This window comes from Myxine glutinosa, chromosome 2 (genome assembly GCF_964187855.1).
Source record: "Myxine glutinosa chromosome 2, kmMyxGlut1.1, whole genome shotgun sequence".
Classification (NCBI taxonomy): domain Eukaryota; kingdom Metazoa; phylum Chordata; class Myxini; order Myxiniformes; family Myxinidae; genus Myxine; species Myxine glutinosa.
In genome coordinates this window covers 7874589-7895830 of record NC_136262.1, presented here as the reverse complement: position 1 = coordinate 7895830, position 21242 = coordinate 7874589, and the positions used below count along the sequence as shown (strand labels likewise).

Genomic DNA, 21242 nt, shown 5'->3' with positions numbered 1-21242 from the left:
GCACTCTCCCGGGCAGTGCGATTCTCCTTCTTCAGGTGATGGAAAAACAGGACAAGAGATTGATGCACAGTCGGGAGCTTGGCACCTTTGATGGCATCTCCAGAAGTGGACCCAATGAGATACACATTATCCTGAGCCCGAGTTTTCAATGAAACACTGGTACTAGCACATGCCATATCTGCAAAATACGCAAGAATGTGGGTAAAATCCTGTTAATTCTTACTCCACAGGGTCACTCTCTACAAAAGAGCCACAGTCAATAAGTTAGGCCTACATATTACACACTAAAAAAGCGTACCCCTGACCCCGGGAACCTGTACAAAACATGCATGAAAATTGCCCAGATAGTGATCATAGGAAGTCTCAAAACTGTATGTATAATATATTGTATATAACTATATATATAATGTATAATGTGTATTTATGTATATTTATTATTTAATGTATATTTTATGTATAAATTTAATGTATATTTAATTATAATGTATATATATTGTATAACTATATATTTATTTATTATATTTAAATTTTAATATATTATATTTATTTTTAATATATTATTTAATGTATTATATTTGTCTATACAGTGAAACCTTGACTTACGAGTTTAATTCGTTCTGTGACCGAGCTCGTAACTCAATTTGCTCGTTTCTCAAATTAAATTTCCCCATTAAAATGCATTGAAATGCTATTAATCCGTTCCAGCCCGCCAAAAACCACCAATTTTTTTTTTAATATACAGTATATATAAAAATATCTCGCGCTTTATATTTCACCTGTATGCAGCATACAAGTTGGCAGGATGGCCTGGACTGGAGGTACGCACACTTGACTCTAAACTCCAGCCTGGGTTTGAATCCCGACCCAGCTATAACCTGTCATGTCGGTGTTTCACAGGCAGGGTGATTTATCAATGTGTGTACCGCTAAACTGGGCGCCCCGTTTGCGTCCCATTAGTTGTTGGATGTTAAGGATCTCACCGTGTTTTCCACAAAGAGAAGGCGAGCTATCGCCGGCACTCTGAACAAGTTGTGGCCTGGCATGCTCTTCTCCTCTGCCGTTATATACGTCCTCCTCGGCATCTTTTTCCAGAAGAGCCCTGTCTCGTCACAGTTGAAGATTTGCTGGGGGATGTATCGTTCGGCTTCTATCAGTTCGGCAAAAGTTATAATAAAATCTTCAGCTGCCTTCACATCCGCCTCGCCAAGTCGACAACACGCACACCTCGCTCATGTTTTTCGACGATTGCGTGTTTTATATCCAAGCACATCATCATCCTCTTCTTCTCAGTACTGCCCTTGGCACTCAATTTCTTAGGACCCATGGTTAAAACTAAGAAATTTTCCAAAATAACCAAAATGCGAAAACAAAGCAGCAGCGATATACGGTAGAGATGCTTGCACGGCAAGATAACCACGTGACCGGAACCCACCTGGTGGCGGGTGGCGTAAGCTCCAAAATAACCAAAATGCGAAAACAAAGCAGCAGCTATATACGGCAGAGATGCTTGCACGGCAAGATAACCACGTGACCGGAACCCACCTGGTGGCGGGTGGCGTAAGCTCCAAAATAACCAAAATGCGAAAACAAAGCAGCAGCGATATACGGCAGAGATGCTTGCACGGCGAGATAACCACGTGACCGGAACCCACCTGGTGGCGGGTGGCGTAAGCTCCAAAATAACCAAAATGCGAAAACAAAGCAGCAGCGATATACGGCAGAGATGCTTGCACGGCAAGATAACCACGTGACCGGAACCCACCTGGTGGTGGGTGGCGAAAGCTCGTAACTCAGATCTCAGCTCGCATCTCAAAGCAATAAACCGCCCGAGCGACGGCTCGTATCTCGGAAAACTCGTAAGTTGGTGCACTCGTAAGTCAAGGTTTCATTGTATTTGTATAATTGTCTATCATATAATTGTATATATAATGTATAATATAATATATATTATTATTATTTAATGTATATTTACTATATATTTATTTTTAATATTATATTTAATGTATATATATAATTATGTATTTATTTTGTGTATATACAGCCCAAAAAATGGGAATTCCTATTTTTGCATGGGGGAAAAATCATCACTGATGTGGCACCCCTAAATATTATTGGATTCCATTCAAATTTGGTGTGGTTTCCTTTGACACCAAAAGGAACAAAAATAGACCATGTCCCGGAGAAAATCTGCATTTTGATTTTTTGAAGCCCACCCTATACGGGCGTTGATAACATTCAGTGATATGGTTACGGGCATTGATAACATTCATTGATATGGTTACGGACGTTGATAACTTTCAGTGATATGATTACGGACATTGATAATATTCATTTATAACATTCATTGATACGGTTACGGACATTGATAACATTCAGTGATATGGTTAGGGACATTAATAACATTCATTGATATGGTTACGGACATTAATAACATTCATTGATATGGTTACGGACATTAATAACATTCATTGATATGGTTATGGACATTGATAACATTCAGTGATATGGTTACGGCCGTTGATAACATTCATTGATATAGTTACGGACGTTGATAATTCATTGATATGGTTACGGGCGTTGATAACATTCATTGATATGGTTATGGGCATTTATAACATTCAGTGATATGGTTACGGGCGTTGATGACATTCATTGATATGGTTACGGACGTTTATAACTTTCAGTGATATGGTTACAGAGGTTGATAATTCATTGATATGGTTACGGTCGTTGATAACATTCATTGATATGGTTACGGACATTGATAACATTCAGTGATATGGTTACGGGATTAATTACATTCATTGATAACATTCATTGATATGGTTACGGACATTGATAACATTCAGTGATATGGTTACGGACATTAATAACATTCATTGATATGGTTACAGACGTTGATAATTCATTGATATGGTTGCGGACATTGATAACTCAGTGATATGGTTACGGACGTTGATTACATTCATTGATATGGTTACGGACGTTGATGATATTCAGTGATATGGTTACGGACGTTGATAACATTCAGTGATATGGTTACGGACGTTGATAACATTCAGTGATATGGTTATGGACGTTTATAACATTCAGTGATATGGTTACGGACGTTGATAACTTTCAGTGATATGGTTACGGGCGTTGATAACTTTCAGTAATATGGTTACGGACGTTAATATCATTCATTGGTAACATTGAGTGATATTTCCTTATTTAGTGAGTTCTCTCATTGCAAGGTGCTAAAGATACGAGGATGGACGGATGTGAGTGGAATCTTTCTAACAAGTGGTATAAAACACGATAAACAGTAATATAAAATAATCTGGCAAGAATCTAACAAGTGGTGAAAATATTTATATTATGAAGTAAAAGAAAAATTATTTTCAGTGAGAATATGCAGCAACTTGATGTTTACCATTACCAACTATAGGATAATCCGGACAAGGCAGAACGTCGGTAAATAGAGGGCAACATAACCTGGTATCAATTAAATGACATCATCCAATGAGGAACCTGCGACAAAGATCTTTCACCTTCAATGTGTCCCTGTCCTATTTAGTTTCGGTGGAGATTAAACTTCAATTTATTAACTGTATCGTCCCACCACACTATATTTGTGATTGTTGGTTAACTCAAACACAGAGAATCTTCTCATGAAAGCCTAATTCTAGGGCCAGTGGTCCAAAGTGGTGTTGCCCCAGGCTGGAGCGGTACCTCTGCGGAATCTGCAAGTTGTGCGTGGCGTGCGTGCAGAACACCTGCTGCTCTGGGCATTGCTGTCGGAGAATGAAGGCATCTTCAAATATGGTAGTAGAAATAACACTACCATTGTAGATCTGGAGCGGGAAGCCAGGGAAATGCTGAGAGGACTATGGGTTGCACCGGGCTGTATTGTCCGGATGCCTGGCTCGAGGATTCTCGGCTTCCTCATTCTCGAAGCAAGGCCGGCGAATGCCCTTGCACTCCGACTCGGAGCCAAGACACGACTCGCATTTGCTGGAAGTGGTCCACTAGGAACGGAGCCTGGCCTTAGGGGTACTGGTAACCCATTTGAGGATCTTCCGGCAGGTCTGGAGGGACCTGCGACCGTGCTTCGTGCGGCTTTGTCACCGTCTCTGTACTCTTCACTCGCCGCACGTCGTCTGGGCCTCACCAGGTCTTGTCATGGTGTATTGCTGATTGGACCACCGGGATCTGGAAAAACTCAGCTCGTACGCAACACCGTGCACGCACTGTCTGCCATCCTACTGCCTATCAATGGACCAGAGGTGTTTGCAGCGCGAGCGGGTGAAGCGGAAGCGGCCCTGCGTGAGGTTTTTGCACGGGCGAAAGCGTTGGCCGCTCACCGACCCTGTTTGATCTTCATCGATGAGCTCGATGCACTCTGTCCACGACGTGGATGCGCTGGAGCATCAGAAGCTCGGGTTGTCGCGCAGCTGCTCACACTGCTTGATGGAGCAACGGGTGGGATGGTCGGAGGGATCGATGCCAAACGCGGTGTCTTTGCCGAGGCTGAACAAGAGGTGCCTTTGCTTGTCGTCGCAGCCACGAATCGCCCTGAAGCGGTCGATCCTGCACTCCGCCGTCCAGGACGATTTGACACTGAGGTGAGGTTTATTTAATTTTATGATGACATTGTGAAACATAATTGTGCTTTCACATGATAATAATAATAATAATAATTCATTTATTTTGTATAGCGCTTTTCCAGAAGCCCAAAGGCGCTTTGACAGAGTGGAAAACATAATGCATAACAATACATGAAAACAACAATTGCAAAAAGACAAGAATCAAGAAAACAAACAGCAGCGATATACGGCATATATATAAGACAAGAATCAAAAAGACAAGACAAGAATCAATAGGGAAATATTTAAAGCAAAAGGAGGGAGAAGGAGAAGAGATAGTCAGGGGTTAAATGCTGTGGGTTGAATGTTGAATGCAGCGTTGAACAGGTGGGTCTTTAGTGATGTTTTGAATGTGGTGAGTGAGGAGGAGTCTCTGATGGTGTGAGGTAGTGAGTTCCAGAGGGTGGGAGCAGCGATGGAGAAGGCCCTGTCCCCCCAGGATCTGAATTTGGTCCGGATGGAGGGGGTCAGGAGGTTGGTACCAGCAGAGCGGAGGTTGCGGGTGGGAGTGTGTCTGGAGAGGAGGTCAGCCAGGTAGGATGGGGCCAGGTTATGGAGGGCTTTGTATGTCAAGAGGAGGATTTTGTACTGGATTCTCTGGGGGATGGGGAGCCAGTGAAGCTTGTAAAGGACGGGGGTGATGTGGTCACGGGTCCGGGAATGAGTGAGTAGACGGGCAGCGGAGTTCTGAATGTATTGGAGTTTATTGGTGATTTTTGAGGGTGAACCATAGAGGAGGCTATTGCAGTAGTCCAGACGGGAGGTGATGAAGGCGTGGATGAGGGTTTCTGCAGCCGTGGAGGAGAGGGATGAGCGGAGACGGGCAATGTTTTTCAGGTGAAAGAAGGCTGACTTTGTGATCTGTTTAGTGTATTTGTCGAAGGAAAGGGTTTGGTCAAAGATGACGCCAAGATTCCGGATGTGAGGGGAGGTGGATACTGGGATACCGTCGATGTTGAGGGCAAAGTTATGGGTGGATTTTGTGAGCGTTTTTGGGCCAATGATGATTATTTCAGATTTATCACAGTTAAGCTTGAGGAAGTTGATTTGAAGCCAGGATTTTATTTCAGTGATGCAGTTTGTCAGGATAGAGTGGGTGTCGGTGGAGACGGACTTGGTGGAGATGAAAAGCTGGATGTCATCGGCGAAGCAGTGGAATTGGAGACCATGACGGCGGATTAAGTGACCGAGCGGGGACAGGTAAAGGATGAAGAGGAGGGGGCCAATAACTGAACCTTGGGGGACACCTTCGGGGAGGGGAGCAGTGGGGGATTTGCAGTTATTGATGGAGATGAACTGGCATCTGTCAGAGAGGTATGATTTAATCCAAGAGAGGGCAGTGCCGGTGACGTTAAAGGTGGATTCAAGTCGGGTGAGGAGGATAGTGTGATCGATGGTGTCAAAGGCAGCGCTGAGGTCGAGGAGGACGAGAATGTTGAGGTTGCCAGCGTCAGAGGAGAGGAGAAGGTCGTTGGTGATTTTGAGGAGAGCAGTTTCAGTACTGTGGTTGGAGCGGAATCCGGATTGGAATGTTTCATACAAGTTATTGGCAGAGAGATGATGTTTGAGTTGAGTGGCTACAGCGCGTTCCCGATGTGTCCCGAAGGAATGGGTGGACGATGGACAAATTGACACCATGTATGGGGTTTTAACTTGGGATCCCAGCATCAGGATCTTTGTGCTTCGCTTGAGTTGTCAAAAAGGTCAGCACCACGGATTTTGTAGCAATGACCATTTAAAGTGTGGCGGAAGGTGTAGAATCCATGGTCATTTCATGCAGAACAAGCTCCTCTAACGGGGAGGAATGAGGTGACCACAAGCAGTGAATTCTCATCACATGTAGACCGGGCCAGGCGGATCATCCTCACCCTCAATGTTGTTAATAAGCCGGTGAGTGTTCATCCATTCGTGATCTGTGCTAGTTCTGCAATGTACTCCATTTCCTGAAGTTTGGAATTGCGATCCCTAAATCGGCTTCTCTCGGTGACATTTGAACACACGACCTTTGGGATGCCGCTCCGCCTTCCTTAACAATAGGCCACTATTAGATGAAGGCTTTTAGTTGAGAACAATAAATATTTCCACAAAAGGATCTTGCATTTTAAAATGCACACATGTATTACCGGTGGTCAAATCCCAAAAAGTTTGTTACATATTTCATGTTTCCCCCAGTGTTGATTGCATATGCAAAGTTTTTCATTTGAAAATGCTTAAACTGTGCCCATAATTTCATTTTTCGGTATTTGACATTTTAAATACACGCTGTATGTAAAAACTCGGATCTTCTTCTCTGAAACTCCACACGCTTTTCGATGAAACCTGACCACAACCTCCATCACCCGTGATGCTAAAATGAATGCTCCTATTTTCACTAATCTTTGTATAACTTCTGAGAACTAATGCCTCCTGATGCCTTGCAAATCCCATGGAAAAAAAATTCATATTAAGTAGGTCAATTTAAAGGTCAAAGGTCATTACATTTCTGGGATCGCTACTTTTGACTTCTCAAAAAATATTTCCCTGATTTAGATTTAACTTAGCAGGAATCATCTCTCCACGGTGCTTTCACAAGTTTGGTCAAATATTGTGGGTCATCCATGCCTACCAGTGATTTCCTGGTTCTACCAGGTGAGCCCAGGGGCGTTGCCCCTATTTTTTTCAAAAAGCTGTTGAATAATAAAATAAACCTAAATGGGCATTGTTTTTTATGCCTCCGTTGACAAAGTCGCCGGAGGCATTATGTTTTCAGGTTGTCAGTCCGACTGTCCGTCTGTCCGTCTGTGATAGGTTTTCGTTCCCACAATAACTTGAGAAGGGCTGAAGGGATCTTAGTCAAATTTGGTTCAGGTATGTATAATGAGGTAAAGATGAATTGATTCCATTTTGGGGTCACATCGTCAAAGGTCAGAGGTCATGTTAGGTTAAAAAAAATCCTGTTACCACGATAACTTGTGAACCAGTGATGGGATTCTGACCAAATTTGGTACAATTATGTAGAATGATGCAAAGATGAACTAATTAGATTTTGGGGTCAAGAGGTCAAAGGTCAAAGTCTGTAATATATCGAACTTGAGAACGGCTGAAGTGATCCAATTCAAACTTAGTACAGGTATGTATAATGATGTAAATATTAAATGAGTAGATTTTGGGGGCCAACTTCAAAGGTCAAAGTCCTAATAAGTTTATAACTTGAGAAAGGCTGAATTGATCTAATTCAAACTTGGTACAGGTATGTATAATGATGTAAAGATTAAGTGATTAAGTTTTTGGGGCAAAGGTGAAAGGTCAAATTCTGTTATGTGTCTAACTTGAGAACGACTGAAATGATCTAATTCAAACTTGGCATCGGTATGTATAATTATGTAAAGATTAAATGAGTAGATTTTGGGGGCAAAGTTCAAAGGTTGAAGTCCTAATAGGTTTATAACTTGAGAACGGCTGAATTGATCTAATTCAAACTTGGTACAGGTATGTATAATGGTGTAAAGATTAACTCATTAGACTTTGGGGTCAAGAGGTCAAAGGTCAAAGTCTGTAATAGGTCAATAACTTGAGAACGGCTAAAGGGATCTAATTCAAACTTGGTACAGATATGTATAATGATGTAAAGATTAACTGATTCGATTTTGGGTTCAAGAGGTCATCGGTCAGAGGTCATGTCAGGTAAAAATGTGATAACTTGTGAATAGCTGAAGGGATTTAAATTAAAACTCGGTACACATATGTATCATGATGTAAAGATTAAGTGATTAAATTTTGGGGTCAAGAGATCAAAGGTCAAAGTCTGTAATATATATACAGGGTGTTTCAAAATGATGGACCCAATTTCAAAGCAGTATATTTCACGATGGCAACATGTTACAATTACACAAAAAGTTACAAACGGTTTAATGAGTTATCAAGTTTTACGAACCATTTTATAAATGCTCTATGTGCCCTCCACCTGCTGCAAGGACAACATTGAGACGATAGTTGAATTCGTCCCAAACGTCTCTCAGAGTGTCTTCTTTCACTGAAGTCACCGCTGCCGTGATTCTATTTTTGAGGTCATCCAGATTAGTCGCTAATGGTGGCACAAAAACACGGTCTTTGACGTATCCCCACAATAAAAAGTCGCAGGGTGTAATGTCTGGGGATCTTGGGGGCCAAGAGTGTAGCGCCAAGTCTTGGGGTCCCGTGCGACCTATCCAACGTTGAGGCAGTGTGTCATTTAGAAAACGTCGAACCTGCAGGTGCCAATGTGGTGGTGCTCCATCTTGCTGAAAAATGAAGGCATCGGAATCTTCATTAAGTTGTGGAAAGAGCCAGTTCTGCAGCATTTCGAGATAGGTTTGCCCCGTAACTGGTTTTCCCTCGAAAAAGAAAGGGCCATAACCCTTTATTTGAGAAACGGCACAAAACACGTTCACTTTCGGGGAATCACGCTCATGCTCTACACTCTACAGTTTCGTGTGGATTCTCTAGTCCCCATATGCGCACATTGTGACGGTTAACCTTACCACTTAGATGAAACGTTGCTTCATCACTAAAAATCAAACGCGGTAAGAAGCTGTTGGCTTCCATGTTCTGTAACATCGCATCACTAAATTCTACACGCTTTCCTTTGTCACCTGTACGAAGAGCCTGTACCAGTTGCAACCGGTATGGCCTCAGGATTAAACGTCGCCTTAACACACGCCAGACAGTCGTATGAGGGATCGCAAGTTCTCGGCTGGCATGACGAGTGGACTTGCGCGGGCTCCGCAGAAAACTCTCTTGAATTCTTCTCACGTATTCCTCTGAAGTGCGTGGTCGCCCTGGGCTCTTCCCCTTACATAAACAGCCTGTTTCCTCAAATTGTCGGTACAAATGACGAATGCTCTTTGGCATTGGCGGATCAATGCCAAAATGCCGTTGAAACGCATGCTGCACCGCAATTACGGATTCAATCTTGCTGAAATGCAGAACGCAAAACGCCTTGTGTTGCGGGGTCGCCATCTTGCGAACGACTGAGGCTAGAGGCTGTTGGTGCGCTGGGAGAGCCATCTAGCGGTGGTCATTTGAAACTCTATACCCCGCCCTTTCAAGTGGTAAGAGTTTCATTTATGGGCGGTTCGTGGTTGCAGAGATATAGCGATTTCAAATCGGGTCTATCTTTTTGAAACACCCTATATATATATATATATATAAAACTGTGTGTGTGTGTGTGTGTGTGTGTGTGTGTGTGTGTGTGTGTGTGTGTGTGTGTGTGTGTGTGTGTGTGTGTGTGTGTGTGTGTGTGTGTGTGTGTGTGTGTGTGTGTGTGTGTGTGTGTGTGTGTGTGTGTGTGTGTGTGTGTGTGTGTGTGTGTGTGTGTGTGTGTGTGTGTGTGTGTGTGTGTGTGTGTGTGTGTGTGTGTAATGCTACCGATAGACTCCGAAACGGAGAGGCTCACGTGCTTGATATTTGGCATAGACATGGCCATTGAGCCTGGGACGAACATGGCTGAGACCATATTTGACGAGATCCATATTTTTTATTCATATTTACCTCAGCGCATTTCAGCGAAGTACCCGCTAATCTCAGCCAGTGCCAGAACAGCTCGCTGATTCGCTCAGAGCGATCACGTGATGTTCCATCCTGTCACACGTCACACGTTTGCACGTAATTCAGGGCGAAAAGCGATTGCATTTTTTCACCTTTATGCGATCGTGTTTTGTGTCGATTTTGTGCGATATGAATTAAATTTTAATTCATATTTCGTGTTTACGAATTCGAATACGAAGGATTTCCCCTTTCCCCTTTCGATTTCGAATACGAATCGAATATGAGCTTGAGTCGAGAGGGCGAATGTACGGGTTGGGAATGTACGGGTCTCCCTTCCCCCGCCCGGCAACGCTGGTACTGGAGGGCGTGGGTCACAGGATCGGTGAGTCTCCAAAATCCGCTTCGTGCTCTTGCGAAGATGCAGGATGATGTCGCGATTGTTGTGCTGCTCTCCGACCATGAGAACTGCAACGTCATTGTTGACTGGCCCTCCCCTTCCCTCCCCCTTCCCCCTCCCCCGTCCCTCCTCCTCCGTCCCTCCTCCCCCTCCCTTCCCCCTCCCCCTCCCCCTCCCTCCCCTCCCCCCTACCCCTTCCCCTTCTCCCCTCCCCCCTCCCCCTCCCCTTCTCCCCTCCCCCCCTCCCCCACCCCCTCCCTTTTCCCCCTCCCCCTCCCCTCCCTTTTCCCCTCTACCCTCCCCCTCCCCTTTCCCCCTCCCACCTCCCCCTCCCCTTTCCCCCTCCCCCTCCCCCTGCCCCTCCCCCCCCCTCCCCGCCCGGCAATGCCGTGTACTTCTGCTAGTATATATATTGTTACGGATACGGGGGACGGCTCTCCCGTTAGCAAGGGGTGATTAGCCCCTTGTCCTGTTAAGCTGGCCGTCTCCCCGGTCCTGGTACTTGTAACGCTATCCCACGGGATGGAAGGGATCAGGGTTATGGGTCCAGGGTCTATCCCGAATACCTTTATCCGTCCCTCTGCGGACTAGGGAGACAAGTACCGCTCGAACCCCGGTTTGGATGGTCTAGTTAGTTGCCGAGCGGTTTTTAGCAACCCGAAGTTCGAGTCATTATCCTTCACTAAACCCGATCCTGAACGTTGGCCGAATCGCGCCACATACACTCAATATGGAAACCTCTAAAGCGACCAAAAGAGCATGAAGAAGTAAAGACAAATTAGGGAATAACAAGATTTATTACTATTTATACACACTAAGCAGAAAGGAAAAGAAAGATGATTTATAAGGCAATTGAAGGAGCAGGAGACATAGTGCAATGATTAGCTTATATATATGGCAGTCTTAATTAATACCCCAAGACAACATGAAAGACGGACAAACGGGCACACTTACACGGGGGAAATGATGGCAGGAATCACTGGAGGGAGGAGAAGGTCCAAGCCGATGGCAGGGCAGGAAGGTCCGGGCAATTCCACACCGTCGAGGTCCACAATTCTGTGCTCGAAGCGAACAGCAGCTGGCAGCTCCGCGTCTCCACAGCCGGCAATAGGGCCTAGAGGGTCTCGGCGTATTGCTCAGTATCAGCACCCCCTCACGTCTCGTTCTCTCTTGGCTGCTTTAGATGGATCGCGCATCTGCCGCACCTCTCTCTCAATCTTCTTCGGACCTCAGTCCTCTCCAAAAAGCTCATCTGCCGTGGGGAGCGTCGCGCTGCGGGTTATATAGGCCCCACCCTTCAACCTTTGCGAACCTCCCCCAAGTGTTCTCTCTCCGCCCTCTCAGGCCAAACCCCTCGTTCTGGGTTGGATGAGCGGGGCCGACTTACTCCTCCCCTCTATGACGAGGTGGAGACCCGCCTTTCTTCTTCGTCGTTACCTCGTGCGTAATGGAGTCAAATGCAGCAAAGTGGACGGGAGATGAAAATGCAGCAAAGTGGCTAAAGAGTCAATTGCAGCAAACCTGGCAAACCTGGCAAACCTGGCACTTGGAAGCTGCCATGGGGCGTCGGAGGGGCCTACTCTTATTTAATTCGGTGCAATGAAGAGTCAAACTATTGGGAAACGCATCCTTAACCTACAGAGAATAAGGGACTAACTATTTAAAAGGATATATGGTGTCCTGTGTGTAGGTTTATGGAATTAACTAAGAGGACGAGCTTCGACCTTTCTTTACATTACGGAGGGTGACAGTTACACACAACAAAACCATACTTCTCACATTCGTTACACTTTCTCAAATTCGTTACAATATATATCTCTTGAGAACAGCTAAAGGGATCTAATTCAAACTTGGTACAGATATGTATAATGATGTAAAGATTAACTGAGTAGATTAACTAAGTTCAGATGCCATGTCAGGTAAAAATGTGACAACAGCTGAATGGATTTACAACAAAATTGGTACAAGTATTATCATGATGTAATAATGTGGGCGGAGGCATATCGGTCGACATCGTGACGTCGAAGAGTGCCGTTCTAGTGTATACTTGTTTAAACGTGTATTACTGTATGTGGTCATTTTTCCATTCAATTAAAATAAGCCAATAAACATCATTGCAAGTAATATCACCTCGGCCTGGCCAGACATTGCATTCTACATGTACGGATGGTATTCTGCACCTTATGGACAACGCAAATGCCTTTACTGTGCCGTGCAGGTTGTGTTGGGAGTGCCTAGCTTGGCCCAGCGAGGCGCCATGTTGGTTCATCTCACCGGTTGTCTACCTTTGGATGGAGACGTCACACCACCGAAGCTTGCTGAACTCACTCCAGGTTACGTACCCGCAGATCTTGTGGCCCTGTGTCGCAGTGCAGCCTCACGTGCCATGCTACGTCGTGCCTCGGTGGAGGTGTGTGTGTGTGTGTGTGTGTGTGTGTGTGTGTGTGTGTGTGTGTGTGTGTGTGTGTGTGTGTGTGTGTGTGTGTGTGTGTGTGTGTGTGTGTGTGTGTGTGTGTGTGTGTGTGTGTGTGTGTGTGTGTGTGTGTGTGTGTGTGTGTGTGTGTGCGCACGCACGCCAGAACCTCATAATTGTTAAATCATATTATTTAGCCTCCCCCTGTAGGGTGGGATAGGGGGAGGTTTATACCTGTTGTAGGGTTTGTTTCTACAATTAGTGCCCCCAGTTCTTAATGGCACAGAGTGTCTTCGACCCTTGTAAGTACTAAACCACCATTTAGATTTTTCTTCTTCTTCTTCTTCTCTTCCTCTTCCTCCTCTTCTGCTTCTTCTTCTTCTTCCTCCTTTGCTGCCAATGTCAAGCTGTATCTCAGGGCTGGCCTGGACTTTTTGAATGAAAGTTTGCATCAATAATGGGAATAAAAGTATGTGGGGTTGATGTAACTTTTTTGGACCTTGACCTGATTTTTACGGTCATATAGAAATTTTAACATTTTCCACCAAAACCCGACCAATGTTTGTCAATCAGAATTGATCAATCAAAATCAATCAGAACGAAACTGCCCTCTATAAATAGCCTAAAGCAAATTTAATTTATGCTTAATTTACATTATATCCATCTGGATTTACATTATACGAGTTTTTTGTTATCCCTGTTTTTGTTATGTTATTTTTGCGTTTTTGTTTTGTTATCGCTGTTTTTTTGTTATCACTTTTGCCAATGCAGAATCTCAGACAGCTTGGCCTTCCCAGATATTCTTACATCATACTAGTGTACTTGCGTTGAGATTGTGCACCTGATATCTGATTACCTGATATCATTGACCTCCGTTTTTCGGATTGTGACCTAATTTACAAAAAACACCTTTTTGATCATAACTTAAATAATTTTCCTCCGATTTTCATGATGTTGAGTTTTATGGATATATTGTACACGGGGACACATTTTCTACAAGTACACGGGGACACATTTTCTTCTCTTCCTCTTCAACGTCTGCAACGTCTTCCAAGTCTGCAACGAATATGCCATCATGGGATTGCAGATGCAAGGGGGATGCTTACTGTCGGTGATGGCTTTGTGATCATAGATATCTAGTTGGATTATGTCACTGTTGGCTATATGTAATGGCTATTTAATCAATCTGGACTTATTTAATGAATTCATTCTCAACTAGCCGAAACCCGTGGAACATCCACGGAAGGGAGGATGTGGTGTATGGATAGAGTGCACCATTATGGATGGCAAAGGGGATTTGCTTGTCCGAGTAAGAGTTAGGAAGAAAGATGAGAATGAAGAGTGCGTATATGAACGACGATCGCCGACACCGGCACAAATGCATGCTCTGGATTGTCCACTCAGTGGACGGCTTGCTTTCGCCTTCGCCTGTCCAATCAGCGGACGGCTTGCTTCGCCTTCGCCCAGCAGACGCCAATACGATGGCGTCGTAAGATGGCGTCGTATCGGCAGTTAATCGGATGCCTTTGGGCCCCAACGTCAGCTAATTCAGATTTTTCGAGTATGGCTGTACGTGATAAACAAAGAGCGCGGTTCGTAGATCGTAAATCCATTAGTGCCGTGGGCCTCGGGTCACTGGGTGCGGCGTAAAAGGGATAACAAAGTCGAGTCCTTACGCTATTATTATATAGACTAGCCGAAACCCGTGGAACATCCACGGAAGGGAGGATGTGGTGTATGGATAGAGTGTACCATTATGGATGGCATAGGGGAGCGCTCACGGGATCTTCTTCTTCCGTTAAGCTCCAATTTGTTCTCTTTAAGTTAAGTCCAATCAGTCCTCTCTGCTCGAAGTGCTCAGGCCATGCCTTCCCGCTCTCATACTTTTATTGCCGTTCGGTGTAGAAAGGGATTGACATATCGTTCGTCTGTTTCAGCTCGTTATCTTTAAGCTTCCTTACGTCTCGCCACCTGCTACACCTCTGAGTTACGAGGATTTATGCAACGCACCACGAGTATAGCAACGTCACTCCATTTAACTTTATTAAAATGACGATAAAGACGTTTCCTTATATATCCTAATTTAAAATGTTCAAGGGAATAAAAAGACCATTTGGTTCACACCACCCATGTTCACACCACTCGACTGTCCAATCAGCGGACGGCTCGCTTCGCCTTCGCCCAGCAGACGCCAATACGATGGCGTCGTAAGATGGCGTCGTATCGGCAGTTAATCGGATGCTTTTGGGCCCCAACGTCGGCTAATTCAGATTTTTCGAGTATGGCGGTACGTGATAAACAAAGAGCGCGGTTCGTAGATCGTAAATCCATGAGTGCCGTGGGCATCGGATCACTGGGTGCGGCGTAAAAGGGATAACAAAGTCGAGTCCTTACGCTATTATTATATAGATATGATCTGAAGAGTTTTTCTTGCGTCTCTTTTTATTAACTCGGCCATCAAAGGTGGATGGTGGTTATGTTTTCACCCATGCCTGTTTGTCTGTCTGATCTCCATGTGTTTGTGAACATGATATCTCAAGTTGGACTTGTTGTGGACGGATTCAGACGAAACTTTGTGGACAGGCTGGGTGCGTGACAAGGACGAATCTATTAGATTTTGGTGAAGATCCGAATCAGGATCCAGATACGAGAATTTTTAAATTTATTAAGTGATTCTTCACCATTGAGTGATAGGGGCAAGACCGATATATACTGTAGCATGGTATTAAAAAAAGTTATGGAGGGATTATTACAAAACTTGGTGGATGAGTTGGGTAAGTGAAAGACCAAGACAATTAGATTTTGGTTCAGGTCTGCATCCAGATATGACCCATCAGGTACGAGTGGGGTCATATCAGGTGTCACGTACGAGTGGGGTCATATCAGGTATCAGGTTCGACTCGGGTACAAGTCGTATAAGGTACGGCTTTTACTCCAAGTAAGAGTGGGGTCATGATGTTTTGTGAAAGTCCTCTTCGAAAGAGGACTTGTTTTTGTTTTCTATAAAGTTACTTGTATGTACACAGTGGACTTGTTCATCGGAATGTATATGGAATCCATAGACCATTTTGTCTTGACCGGGATTGTATTCATTGTATTGATGAGGTGCAAAACCAGAGCATATATTACCCCTATCAACTCGTGTACTGGAGGGGTTTCCTGGAATCACTGAGTCGAGAGCCTGATGGATTTATTTAATGCGGTTGTGGTGCAGCACAGGCATGATGGGCAAAATGGCCTCCTCCTGCATCAAAGTTCCTTGTTAAGATTTTTTGGTTTTGTATCAAAGTGGTCACAAACTTCACCGCAACCAACAGACATTATAAGGTTTTGTGTTTTTGTGTGCACCAGAATCGTGTCTTCATGCAAAGCAAAGACGGCACTTCGGTATTTTCCGTGGAGTTCACAGGGAATAGCGATAGAAAAATCTAACAATGGACACTATTTCCGTAAATACCGACATAGACAGACTTTCTCCTGCATTGCACACCCCAATTTGTGAGCACTGCACCCCATCTAGATTAAATGGATTAATAAAATGATCAGAATAGCACCTCGAATCACTGTAACCGTGGCATGCTTTTCTCATGACAAAAATACAGAAACCTCCTTAAGGGTTGTTACAAAAAAAGGGATTTCTGTCATATACTGAAGGCGTTTCGCCCATGTGAATGAAAAGTGTTTATGTTCATCAGAAGTTGGTTTTTCCTTATAAATTTTCATGAATGAAATTGTTTTGAAAGTGGCAATTTTTAGTGGCTACACAGGCCACCGAGGACAGGGTTTTGGTGGCCCGATGGAATTTCTTGGAGGCCATTGGCATCCGGGCCACTGCTTATTACGAACCCTGCCTTGATGTTAAACCATTCTGTGCCAACGTTGTTTGCTTGTAATACAACGGTGATCTCCAAGACCAGTTGGGTTTGCTTGAATGGTATGTTTGTTTCTCTGTGACATTTTGTAAAATCGTGATTTCTTTCTTTCCTTGTCTTCCCACGTTTTGTGTCCTCAGGCTTTGGGCAGAGGGACATATAAATGGCAGCAATGGAACAGCAGCTATTCTGATGGACATTACGAATCGGATGTGACGAAAAGTGAGGGAGAGGGCAACAGATTGAAAATGGAAAGGAATGAAGATCATGAAAGAGTTGAGGCACTGGGTGAGGTTGATGGTCGAGTTGATTTCGAAACAGCAGATGCGGAGTTTTATGAGAAGAATGTGAAGGACAGCAGTGTATCAGTAGACAATGTAGTAAGTATAGATGTGAGCGATGATAAACCATTGCACCTTGGTGGTTGTGGTTTAGCCATGGATGGAGGTGAGGCAATGTTGGGTCAGGTTGTGGACGCTACAGTGAACATGGGATTGGGTAGATGTGAAGCTTTGGGTGAGAGTGATGGCAGGGGTTGGGACATGGTAGTGAGTGATGTTGGAGGCAAGGTAACCATGGAGGACTTTTACCGAGCACTACATATCGTGGGACCATCAGTGCTGCGATGCAGTTACGCACCACGTGCCATTCCTCTTCTCACCTGGGATGACATTGGAGGGCTGCAAGGAGTTAAACTAAAATTGCAGCAGGTGGGTGAGATAATTTGTGAAATAGTTTATTATAAAGTATAATATTTACTTAAACTTACTATAAACACGACTCTTGTACACATAGTGCATCGAGTGGCCTCTGCGGAATCCCGCTGCTCTCCGGCGGCTTGGCGTGACTCCACCCCGAGGAGTTCTGCTTTATGGGCCTCCCGGCTGTGCCAAGACGAGTCTGGCTCAGGCAGCAGCCAATAGTTTCACTGTTTCCTTCTTGTCTGCCGGTGCTGCTGATATTTTTTCTCCTGGTTTTGGGGATCCTGAGAAGACGCTAGTTGAGGTTTACACTTTTCTTTTTTTTCACCTTTTTGCATGACACTGATGGGATTTTGAAATTATTTCCTTATCTGTTGAATATCTTCTGTAAGCTCCTTTTTTTTGTAATAACAACATAAAAGATTTCGTAATCAATTCTGTTACCGACAACTCCCTCCAGCTTTTTCGGCGTGCACGAGCGGCAGCACCATCACTGCTGTTCCTGGACGAGCTAGACGCCGTGCTTTGTGTACGTGCTGGAGCTCGAGGTGACGGAGGTGCCGCGGCACGACTGCTGTCCACTCTACTTACGGAGATGGATGGAGTGGGGCATCGTTTATCGGACAGCAAGTCACACATGTCATCTCCACATTCTTGTGCCGAAAGTGGGGTCGGATGCGCTGTGGCGGCGTTGGGGTCGGACGATTGTGAGAATGATCGACGTATGGAAGCGGAGAAGTGGAGTAACCAAGATAATTCTGTAAGTAAAGGAGCAAGAACTGTAAGAATTGATTGTGATTACCTTTTTGTTTACTTTTGGGTCATTCCATGTCAAATCATCAAAGAATCTGCCGTCATCTCTCAGATTTTTGTAAAACTTTGGGAACCAATTGGGACCCATGAAAAACAGCTAGAACTCAAATATTTTTGCTAACAGCCTCTTAATTAGTGAGATACAGGTTAACGAACTTTGGACTAATTAGCGCGACGTCGCGAATTCAAATGGCCATATCTCTAAAAGTATAACACCTAGAGAGCTGGTTTTGGTGTCATCTTAAAGGTATTTTCATGCCCTATAAATTTGTCTGGGCAACATTTTCCTACCTCCAATCACAAAAAAGTTATCACAAAATATAAACTTCAATCGTGAATCCAAAAAAAATGTATCCTTCAAATTTCCTCAAATTCATCCCAGAGGTACCTTATGATGTCAAGAAGCTTCCACATAAGTTTTGTGATGGGCACTCCAATAGTTTCTGAGATATGAGCAATAATGTACATGTACGTATGGCATATAGGTTCGAAAATCAGCATTTGTAATGTATTATACAATCATTCTAACCTAGCCATGACAGGGAACACAGGGAACAACCATCAATTGCTTTGAAGTATCATATACTTTCATTTTCAACTGGGCCTGAGGGGAATTCTCATCTGGGGAATTCCAACTGGGATTTCCCATGTGGGTAAGTCGAGGTGATGCAACTTTCACAGTCTAAGATCCCCAGGGAAAGTCCAAGTTGGCTTAGTGTAATGCTTAGGCCTGCCACCAACAGAAATTGGCAGTTCACTTCTGAAGGAGCTGCAGAAAAATGACGACTGCCAAGGAAAAGTTCATCTTGAAGCAGAAATCCTGCTGCAATCCCTTTGGAGCTCATGAAAAACCAAAGTCGTCTGGCTTGAGAGCTGTTAGCCAAAAAGCCATAGCCGCTCATCCAAGCCTCAAACTGCAAAGTGCACAGAAAATCTGTACCCAGTGTCGTAAGAAACTGGCAAAAAGACAACCAGGTGTGGTAGAGACTCAGAGTGAAATACCATTACCAGTGACCAGCAGTGCTATTAGCAGTAGTGAGGACAATGATGGTGGAGGTGTAACTGTGGATTATGATGGTCACTGGTGGGTTGCATGTGTCATGGAACATACCCCAGAGAGGCATGAGGTGGATGTTAAGTTCCTCCATCCACATGGACCATCCCCATCATATACATTTCCGGAACCATCAGACCCTCTCACTATTGACTACCAGGATGTGCTTACTACTGTTGAACCAACCACTGCAACTGGAAGGACATATTGTATTTCCAAGAAAGAAACAAGTGCTGCTGTTGCTGCATTGAAGAGGAAATTGAAAGCCAAAGTCAGGTTAGTGAACACTGTGTACTTGAACTCACTTATTGATTGTATAATACATTACAAATGCTGATTTTCGAACCTATATGCCATACATACATGTACATTATTGCTCATATCTCAGAAACTATTGGAGTGCCCATCACAAAATTTATGTGGAAGCTTCTTGACATCATAAGGTACCTCTGGGATGAATTTGAGGAAATTTGAAGGATACATTTTTGGGGGATTCACAATTGAAGTTTATATTTTGTGATAACTCTTTTGTGGTTGGAGGTAGGAAAATGTTGCCCAGACAAATTCATAGGGCATGAAAATACCTTTAAAATGACACCAAAACCAGCTCTCCAGGTGTTATACTTTTAGAGATATGGCCATTTGAATTCGCGACGTCGCGCTAATTAGTCCAAAGTTCGTTAGTCTGTATCTCACTAATTAAGAGGCTGTTAGCAAAAATATTTGAGTTCTTGCCGTTTTTCATGGGTCCCAATTGGTTCCCAAAGTTTTACAAAAATCTGAGAGATGACGGCAGATTCTTTGATGATTTGACATGGAATGACCCTTTTTTGTTTATATCTAGTTGAGATGCTGGTTCGGTTAGTGATGGTTAACTTTCTAGACAGAGTGCAAGCAGTGCACAGCACAACTGGCATCAGTTTGATACTCTTTCATGAATGCAATTTAATCGATAGTGTAATCTTAAAAAATGTTTTATTTTCGAATAAAGGGTGGAATATTGACGACTTTTATTACCTCTGCCACTGAAATTGTTTTACTTTAGATTAAAAAGTTGCCAAGGAAAATTAACGACTTTTATTATCTCTGCCACTGATTGTGGACGGAAGTTTTGCTTTCACCCCTGTTTGTCTGTGAGCAGGATATCTCAAAAAGTTGTGGACGGAGTCGGACAATTTGGTAGACAGGTTGGGTGTGTGACAAGGACGAATTTATTATATGAGTTTTTTTTGCCCTTGTATTTTTGTTCATATCCGGATCCAGATACAATGCGATACAAAACGTAAACTGTTCAGCCTGTTGGAGGTAAGTGCTCTAACGAGTGCTGTTCTAGTTCATAAATGTGATGGGCACAAGGGGCACCATCGGTACACTTGTATGTTTATTTGGACAAATGGCGATTATGTGACGACAGTTAGACTGTGGCTTCAGGAAGTATTCCCACCCCTTGCTTTTTTTTGCATTTGTTGTACTAGTGGGGTCACCCGTGGGAATCTCACGGGCATGGAGGTGTATCGTTGCGATCGGTGCAGCCGTTTTTGCGGTACCCAGGACAATAATGTTAGGCGGGAGTCCAAACCTGAAAATGCTGGAGACCAAAGCTGAAATTTGAAAAACAATATGGCCTATTTTACTCCAGGGGGTCCCAGGATTACCCACCCAAAATTTGGTTGCGATCGGTTCAGCCGTTTTTGTGGTACCTGGGAAGGGACGGACGGACGGACATTTGGTGAATTATAGTAAGATTACTGCTTGAATTTAAAATGAATTGAATTGAGATTTATTTTGTCACTGATCTTCACATAATATCCCATAATGTCAAAGTGGAATACTTTCTGAACTGGGATGCATTATTTAGC

General features: G+C 43.9%; 1 protein-coding gene across 1 annotated transcript in view; it reads left to right on the top strand.

The window, feature by feature from the left end:
- The window catches only part of LOC137422073 (ATPase family gene 2 protein homolog B), a 62619-nt gene that overhangs the window by 15982 nt on the left and 25395 nt on the right, over nt 1–21242 (top strand). Inside the window, exons 3-7 of the mRNA XM_068108796.2 lie at nt 3672–4607; nt 12749–12940; nt 16956–17525; nt 17611–17820; nt 17977–18276. Of these exons, the coding sequence (XP_067964897.2) occupies nt 3672–4607; nt 12749–12940; nt 16956–17525; nt 17611–17820; nt 17977–18276 (2208 nt within the window). The remainder of the gene's footprint in view (nt 1–3671; nt 4608–12748; nt 12941–16955; nt 17526–17610; nt 17821–17976; nt 18277–21242) is intronic.